The sequence below is a fragment of the Cicer arietinum genome, chromosome 1, assembly GCF_000331145.2.
Source record: "Cicer arietinum cultivar CDC Frontier isolate Library 1 chromosome 1, Cicar.CDCFrontier_v2.0, whole genome shotgun sequence".
NCBI lineage: Eukaryota > Viridiplantae > Streptophyta > Magnoliopsida > Fabales > Fabaceae > Cicer > Cicer arietinum.
Genome location: NC_021160.2, coordinates 46,857,497 through 46,866,366, shown reverse-complemented (window position 1 = coordinate 46,866,366; position 8,870 = coordinate 46,857,497). Strand labels below are relative to the sequence as shown.

Sequence of the window (8,870 nt, the reverse complement as noted above, 5' to 3'; positions counted from 1 at the left end):
TTAGACATAAAATCTTGATCAATTTCAAAAAAGAAAAAATCACGATGGTACAATATTCAATTGCTAAAGAGTAATTTAATGAATCTTTTTGAAAAATGTCTTCATTATTATATTATATGCTATGAAGTGACATAGCCAAAGATAGAGAGTTAGTAGTATTATTAATGAATCTCTAATTTTACAATGCTACGGTTCATAAATTTTCACGTAAAAAATAGAAAATTTTAAGAAAAGAAGGGGGGGAAAAAAAGATTTGCAGGGAAAAAATGAAAAAGAAAATAGAGAAGAGAGAGAAAGAAAAGGTTAAAAGGAAAAATCTGTGTTCCTGAGTAGTTGCCAATGTCCTAAGAATCAAGAAGAATTTCTAGGACGGCCCTTTGCGTGTGGAATTCTCGCGCCAAAGAAACATTGCAATCCTTAAACACACAAACAAAAAAAAACATTCACCAACTTCATCATCACTATAATAATATTAGAGACAACAACCTTAAAAAAACATCATCATTGCTACATTTTCCAACATTATATCTTATGATCAACAACATTGCCTTTTTATGCTTTGATTCAACACCACCTGTTTTTTATGATCCTTTCCTTGGATCCTTGTCGCATACCAAATTTATATTTTAAAAAATACCCCCTTTTGAATCTTGCATTTACATTTGAAATTTCAGGTTGGTTTTAATTTTTTTTTTAATTATTATTATAACCATATGATTCAATTGAATGATAGATTTGCAATTTTGGAAAATGGGTGGGTGATTTTATTTTGGTTTTGTTGTTTGTGATTCCAGAGTTTTGATTCTTCTTCCTACAAATCCTTGGTGGGTATTGTGGAATTTGTGCCTTCAAGAAAGTGATTATAGATATAATGAAAAATGATTGCTTTTGGGTTGATGAAGACAATGTAGACATTTTATGGTTATTGGGTTTATGCCTTGATGTAACAAGAAGCATATGAAGGATCAATGGTAATTCAACAATATATGGGTGTCATAAAGTCTACATTTTGCATTGTTTTGGTTCTCAATATTGTAGCAGCTGTTGTCACCATTAATGTAGGAAAGAAGGAAACAGAAGATGAATTCATTACCCAACTGTTTGATCCTGCATCTGGACTATTGGATGAGGACACGGTGAGACTCGCTTCACTAGTTTTTTTGTAGCAACGACACTTCAAATTAAAGATATGTCTGACACATGTCGTTGTCGGACACCAACACGACACATACATTTAGTTGCATTTAATCACTTCAACTTATATATTATTATTAATGTTGTGTGTGTTTGTGATAATGAACTTGCAATTGGTAGGGTTGGTTTACTTAAGCCTCACGTGCATAGTTCGAATTCTACGGCTGGTAAAAGCTCGCATGAGGTGAGAAGACTTTGAGTAACAATTACAATAGTTCAATCCTATGATCAAATTGTTAAGCATGAGGATGAGCTACCATAATTATTACACATGGTCTTCTCATTTTGGATAGGAGCTTTTACCGTCCGTGAAATTCAAACTATGCACATGAGGCTTAAATAATTGCAATGATTTGTTATGCAACATGATAGTTCATGTTTTCATGAGATATTTCAAATGGTTTTGTTAAGTTTGTACTTCTTTACTATATTCAGTATCAAATTAGGCACTAACTACCAACATGGTGTGCCACAAGTAGTAGATCCTTAGGTCCTTTAACCACACAAGTAGTAGATACTTAGGTCCTTTAACCATTTAAGCGGGAGTTTAATCTCTAACCGGTGTATATAGAAAAATATATGTTGAGAAAGATCAATTCCTTAAACAAATACCACTTACCATACCTAAAAAAAATTTCGCATTAACTTGATCAAGAAAGATTTCATGATTTAAGAACATATCTATGCTTCTACTTCAACCACATTTCAATTATGAAATTCAATAGACTTTAAAAAATGAAATGAGCATGCACTAAGCTTGATCATTTCCTCATGTAATTATTGTTAAGGTCACTTGTCACCAAGTTAAAATGCTTGAATTATTGTTAACAATTTTTAGATTTGAGAGCACAATTTTTTTGACATTGTGTGATACATTGCTGCTAAGAACAGATGAATGGACTCTAAAACTGGTTATAGTTTCATGCCTGCAGGCAGAAATGCTATGGATCACTTGCATGGAAGATTTGACTCATGTAAAGAAACAAATTGGAGATGTTGGCAACAATGAAATTAACTCAGAATTTGGATCAATAACAAGAGAAAACATCCAAAAATTGATTAGTACTTGCAATCCACAGTTGAAGGAAAACTACCTTAACTGTTTGAGAAAAAATATTGCTCCATTCCAAGATGAATCCAACAATTTGATTGTTGCTTATGGGGAATCAGTTTCATCAAGAAGATATCTACGTCGTGTTTTTCCTCGACACCTAGCAGAAAAACAAGAGGAAGATGACAATGAAAACAAAGGTGATGATGATGATGATGATGACGAGGACGAGAAAGATTCTGATGAATCGTCTAAAAAAGATAAAAATGGTAGTGATTCTGATAAATCGTCAAAGAAGAAGTCGTCCAAGTCTAAACGTCGTGATCGCGAGAAAGCAGTTCAAAATGCCATAGCTATAACTGCATTGGTGACATTTATATTTGCAGCATTTATCTTTTTATGTTGTTGTAGGTGTTGTGGGAGTGGCAGAGTTAGACAAAATGATGAGAGGCCACTTCTCAGCATGAGCATGAGTGACTACTCTGTTGGTACATAGCAAATAAAATTCATTCTCTCAACTTTATTGTTAATAGGAAATCAGCATTTTAGATATTGAAATTGTAAAATTCGGTCAATTTAGTCTCTTAAATTGAAAAACAGCTGACAGTTGAGTTCTTTTTTCAAATTTAGCACCGTAACTTTGAAGGTTCTATACTTGTTTTAATACAGCAAGAGACTATTCAAGTCAGTACGTCGGTCTTTCATTTACTTATGAGATAGTCTGATGGAGGGGATAAATTGATTGATGTTCTTTAATTTAAGGGACTAAATTGTTCGATTGATGCATATAATTTCAAAGACAGAAATGTTGATTTATATTTACTCTCTTGTTAATGTGGTATATACTTACTAGTCTTGACATTTCAATCTTAACGACAGGTTCTTCTACAAATAATCACCCTTCAAAGATGTCACTAAAAGAGGAGAAACATGGAGTTCAATCAATAAGTAGTAGTACTTTCGTTGATGACACAAATAACTCATTGCAAGAAGGTCAAATAGCAAGTGCTGCTGCAAGACCATCATTTGATCTTAAACCTCCACCTGGTAGGGTAGTAGCAGCTGGAATTCCACCTTTGAAACCTCCTCCTGGAAGGATTGATCCTCTTCCACCATTGGCTCAGCCTATCGATTACGCTGTAAATCCTCCTCCTCCTCCACCTCCTCCAGGACTAATACCAAGCCCCAACGGTGGTGGTCCTAGGCCTCCTCCACCACCACCACCACCGCTGAAGTCTGGCAATAGTGGTCCTAGGCCTCCTCCACCACCACCGCTAAAGCTTGGCAATGGTGGTCCTAGGCCTCCTCCACCACCACCACCTGGTGCAAAACTAGGTGGTCCTCGTCCACCACCGCCTCCTAGGAGTGGTTCCGGTCCTCCAAGACTTCCACCATTTGGCCAAAAGAGTCCTAAACCTTTAGCTAGTGCACCAAAGGTTCAAGGGAGTGTTGAAGTTGTTTCAGAAAGTGAAAGTGATGTTCCAAAAGCTAAGTTAAAGCCTTTTTTCTGGGATAAGGTTCAAGCCAACTCAGATCAAACTATGGTTTGGAATCAACTAAAAGCAGGATCATTCCAGTAAGTGATGAATCTCATCTTTAATGTTGGATATATTCACGTATAATAAGTTGGACCATAAATTTAAGGCTAAAAATCAATTACGGAGACAAAAGCTCTGAATTTTAGCTTCAAGTTAGAATCAATTCTAGTTGAATATATTCAAAAGTGGAATAAACATACATAATTTTCCATTAGCTAGGTGTTACATAACATTACATTGCTAATACCATTGTTGAATGAATATTTGATAGGTTTAATGAAGAAATGATGGAAACACTTTTTGGCTATACTGCTCCACCAGCGGAAAAAGGCAAAGCTGGACAGAAGAAAGAGTCTTCCTTCAATGATCCTACACCTCAGTTTATCCAAATTGTTGACTCAAAGAAAGCACAAAACTTAGCAATTCTGTTGAAAGCGTTGAATGTGACACTAGAAGAAGTTCGAGATGCCCTACTTGAAGGTTTCTTTTCAATTTTTCTTCTAGAATTGCATATAGCTATAAGAAGAAGTTTGTGAGCATATATTTAAACACAACTTTGTGATGTTTTTGTGTGCATTTATTTATCTATTTTCTTGATCGTCAGATTTGTTGTTCTAACAGGAAATGAGCTCCCTACAGAATTCCTTCATACCTTGATGAAGATGGCACCAACCTCAGACGAAGAACTTAAGCTTAGACTTTACAATGGTCATATTTCTCAACTTGGTCCTGCGGATCGCTTCCTGAAAGCACTGGTTGAGATTCCATTTGCTTTTAAACGAATGGACGCATTGCTTTACATGGGAACTCTTCAAGAAGAACTCACCATGACCAGAGACTCTTTTTCAATTTTAGAGGTAAAGAACTGTTGTAAGATTTTTCATTAAGTTTATACAAGATCAATCTCATTTTATTTATCAAAATGAAAACCAATTTGATTCTATCCTTCATCTCATGTCAGATTGCTTGTAAGGAACTAAGAAGCAGTAGATTGTTCCTCAAGCTTCTTGAAGCTGTTCTTAAAACAGGAAACCGAATGAATGATGGAACATTCCGCGGAGGTGCACTTGCATTCAAACTCGACACGCTGCTAAAATTATCTGATGTAAAAGGAGTAGATGGAAAAATCACACTTTTACACTTTGTTGTCCAAGAGATAATCCGAACAGAAGGAATAAGAAAAGCTCGAATGGTGAAAGAAAGTAGTAGTTTCTCTAGTATAAAAACTGATGACCTTCTCGAAGACATTACACACGAATCAGAAGATCACTACCATGAACTCGGTCTTGAAGTTGTTTCACATTTGAGCAGCGAACTCGAGAATGTGAAGAAAGCAGCAGCATTAGATCCTGATAGTTTGATAGGAACAACAGCTAGATTAGGCCATGGTTTAATAAAAACAAGAGATTTCGTATACAAAGACTTGGCGAACAATGTAGAGAATGATAAAGGTTTTCATGAGACAGTTAAGAGTTTTGTTGAAAAAGCTGAAGTTGATGTCACAAAATTGCTTGAAGATGAGAAGAAAATCATGGCTCTTGTTAAAAGTACTGGTGATTACTTTCATGGGAGTTCAGGGAGAGATGAAGGGTTGAGATTGTTTGTAATAGTACGCGATTTCTTAGTAATGTTGGATAGAGTATGCAAAGAGATTCAAAAAGTACCAAGGAAGCCAACAAAGAATGTGAAACAAGATACTAAGCAAGACACTGCTAGTCCTAGTGCTAACTCTAGAGGTTCGTCGTCGGCCTCGGAAAATCGTCTTCCGCCTCCTGATATTCGACAGCGATTGTTTCCAGCAGTGGTAGATAGGAGAGTGGATGATTTTAGTTCAGATGATGATGAGAGTCCATAGGTTCAATTCAAGTTGAAAGTGAAATTTGTAACATTCTTTTTTCTTCTATGGTCATGTCATTCACTTACTAACATATCCTTGTATAGTTTTGTTAGAGAGATGTGACTAATTTATTTGCTTACTTGTCTAATTCTGAAAAGGGTGATTTTGTTGTTGATCATTGATATAATCTAAATGTACGTAGAGTCATGGTTTTGTTGTGCTTTCCTTTTGTAGAAAGATGGTTAGATTGTGTTCTATTTATTTTATGGCATAGAATTAATGTTCCTCAAACTAAATTATATATTCAAATTGTATATATAGATCTAGATGGGGCTTACATCATGCAAAGAAACTGTTATTATTACTATTATTGGTCTGTTGGAGGTTAGATTCATAGTTTAGGAGTGTAAAAACCACTTCTAGATCAGTAGTGATGTAGGGTTTGGTTGCTTTTTTTCACTATGTGTAATTGTTTCGATGCTTTTATTCAATTTCATTGTCTTTATGTATTTGTCTTGGGGAGTGATGAGATGAAGAAAGTAGCATCTTGATTCAGTTAGGTTTAATAGTTAGTGAATAAAACTCTTTTTTTTTTCAAGAATTAAAATATAAAATCTAATTTATATACACTTGAGTATCCATGAACGATTGTACTGTGCCAGGAATTAAACTATAAAATCTAGTGGATAAAGATGACCCCCTTTATTTCTTTTAACTTCTCATTAATTACACACATCCAACATGTGTTGAAAAAAACAAAATAAAGAAAGCTAAATACAATTTACCCAATAAAGTAAAAAAGCATCTAACCATAAAAAATAAAAAGCTAAACAGAGAGCTCAGTAAAGGTGAATATTAAGAAGATCAATACAACATACCCAATTTCATAAGTAAGACAGTTTTTACACTCATCAATTTAGCTTCTCAATAAAACACAAGTACAGCATCAACATGCATCAAATATGTAAGTACATCCTTTTAGCGACCAACAAATACCCCACAACTCCAACTGCTGTCGAAATCAATATACAAAATCTAAACAGACCAAAACAACATAACACCAACTGCATTGCGAATCTATCCTCTCAACCAAATCCTATGACTCCATATGAGTTCCAAACCAATGCCTAATTTCCTAACTTTCCAACAAAACAATACAATGAGCGTAGAAATATTACATGACAGTAAAAGTGAATGCAAATCAACAATTAACATATCGTTTAACTGTTTTAGCAGAACTTCACATTAAAGTGAATATACCTCAACATTTTCAAATTCAATTTAACAACGAAGATAGTTAATGAAGATATTATCTAACACACATAATAATAATAATAATATGTCATTAGAACCAATAGAAATGAAAAAGGAGATATTTTATATTAATTAAAATAATATTGATTAGAAGAACAAGCTAGTGATAAATATAAATATATCCACATCCCTAAATGAAAGCCTAACTAGAGCTACAAAGAACATAGTCAATCAAGACCAATTTTCAATCTAAATCAAGATACAAAATAGTAACTTAATTAGACGAGAATAGGTCTCGAAAAATCAAGTTGATCTAAGAGTCTTCATCAGCAGCAGCAGACTTAGAGGAAGCACCAGTCTTCTTTGGGAGCAAAAGATTGTGAATATTAGGCATAACACCACCATTAGCAATGGTAACATCACCGAGAAGCTTGCTCAATTCTTCATCGTTCCTAACAGCCAATTGAATATGTCTCGGCACAATTCTAGTTTTCTTGTTATCCCTTGCAGCATTTCCAGCCAATTCCAAAACCTAATCACCAAAAAACACAATAATTGAGTTTAAAGTTCAACAAAATCGATAAATTCAGTCACATTATTCAAGATTAATTAATTATTGACTTAAAATTGTGAAAACCTAACTAAATTTGAAACCCTAGATCTAACGATATGTATGTGAAATTGAAAATATATTCGAGCTGTGGAAGAAAATTACCTCAGCGGCGAGATATTCAAGGACGGCGGCGAGGTAAACAGGAGCACCAGCACCGACGCGTTCGGCGTATTTTCCGGCTTTAAGGAACCTAGCGATACGTCCAACGGGAAATTGGAGACCAGCTTTGCTACTCCTTGATGTGGCTTTCTTAGCGGCACCGGATCCTAGGGTTTTGCCTCTTCCTGCCATGGATGAAAATAGAGAGATTTGAAGGAACGGTGAAATTTGAGAACGGAGAGAAGAGTGATTGTAGAAGACGTAAGTATATTCGAGTGATGGCGGTGGCGAGGTTTTTATATTGTGAGGTGGGAAGTGTTTGGGCCAATGAAAATGAACGACGCGGATTGATGGTGATTGCCGTTGGATTAGGGTGATTGTGAACGGTTGAGATGAGTTTTTGATGTATTACGTGTTATTCAGGAGAGGTACTAGCAAGTTTTTACACGGTGGCTCAAATCTTGAATATTTTGGATTAGATTTGGTAACAATTTATGGGCAAATCCGATTTTAAATATGAATTTTCGTTTTCACTTTTCACCGCGCAACAACCAATAATGTCTTTGAATTTGAAAAGAGTTGGGATAAAAGTCATATGTATTTAATTATCCATTGAATATTATTGAACATAATAGAATACTAATTTTTTATATGGACGATGTGTATTAAATATAAATATACTTAAATTTATGTGATAAACACACACAATATCATTGACACGAACTTCATATTAATTTGACGTAAATTAAAATTGTATTAAAACATTCTATAAAAAATTAATTATGAACATATGGTAGTAATATTTTTTTAGTATTATTTCAATTGTTATATAAAACTATAAACATTTAATCAACATTTATAAATTTTATTCGTGTAATTTTGAAATTTATGTGAAAATTATTTTAAGAATAAAAAAAAAATATCAATTCAACTTCATAGTATTTAAATAAATTTTATTTTCAAGTTTGACTTTAAAAACTAGAAAACTTATAATCAACTTAAAACTTATAAGATATTGGGTGATAAGTGTAACACCCCGATCTTTTTACAGCATGAGTGTATTTTTTTTTTAAAAACAATTTCATAAAAATGAAGAACTAAAGAAGAAAATACTTTTGGATAAATATTTAAGTCGTAACACAACGACAAAAGTCAACAATATTTACAAACAGTGGAAATAGTTTTTGAAACAAAATCCAAAGTATTTAAATAGAAAAATACAACGGGACTATGAGACCCATCAGACATAGCTCATACCATTAGAGTATTCTCGGCAGACACCTG

The 8,870-nt window shown here is 34.0% G+C and overlaps 2 protein-coding genes across 3 annotated transcripts; one reads left to right on the top strand and one right to left on the bottom strand.

The window, feature by feature from the left end:
* The first annotated feature begins 316 nt into the window (after positions 1-316).
* Positions 317-5,846, top strand: LOC101489130 (formin-like protein 5). 2 transcript variants are annotated; one of them, XM_004487567.4, is made up of 7 exons: positions 317-674; positions 795-1,136; positions 2,113-2,733; positions 3,125-3,821; positions 4,055-4,263; positions 4,405-4,640; positions 4,745-5,846. In XM_004487567.4, the coding sequence occupies exons 3-7, from the start codon at positions 2,133-2,135 to the stop codon at positions 5,636-5,638; spliced, it is 2,637 nt and encodes an 878-aa protein (XP_004487624.1). In that variant the 5' UTR covers positions 317-674; positions 795-1,136; positions 2,113-2,132; the 3' UTR covers positions 5,639-5,846. The 2 variants fall into 2 exon arrangements, with proteins under 2 accessions (XP_004487624.1, XP_004487622.1); XM_004487565.4 differs by having other exon boundaries at positions 318-674; positions 2,127-2,733.
* Positions 5,847-6,977: 1,131 nt separating this feature from the next.
* On the bottom strand, positions 6,978-7,866 carry LOC101489870 (histone H2A.6). The gene is made up of 2 exons (XM_004487568.4): positions 7,590-7,866; positions 6,978-7,406 (listed from the first exon to the last, which is right to left on the bottom strand). Exons 1-2 carry the CDS (start codon positions 7,776-7,778, stop codon positions 7,188-7,190), a joined length of 408 nt encoding a protein of 135 aa, XP_004487625.1. The 5' UTR covers positions 7,779-7,866; the 3' UTR covers positions 6,978-7,187.
* Between the last annotated feature and the right edge of the window lie 1,004 nt (positions 7,867-8,870).

Coding starts and splice junctions, on each gene's coding strand:
- LOC101489130 (XM_004487565.4), top strand. CDS start 969: ATGGTAATTCAACAATATATGGGTGTCATAAAGTCTACATTTTGCATT. Junction 1,137..2,126: donor GACTATTGGATGAGGACACG/GTGAGACTCGCT, acceptor TCATGCCTGCAG/GCAGAAATGCTATGGATCAC. Junction 4,264..4,404: donor TCGAGATGCCCTACTTGAAG/GTTTCTTTTCAA, acceptor TTGTTCTAACAG/GAAATGAGCTCCCTACAGAA.
- LOC101489870 (XM_004487568.4), bottom strand. CDS start 7,778: ATGGCAGGAAGAGGCAAAACCCTAGGATCCGGTGCCGCTAAGAAAGCC. Junction 7,407..7,589: donor TTGAATATCTCGCCGCTGAG/GTAATTTTCTTC, acceptor TTTGGTGATTAG/GTTTTGGAATTGGCTGGAAA.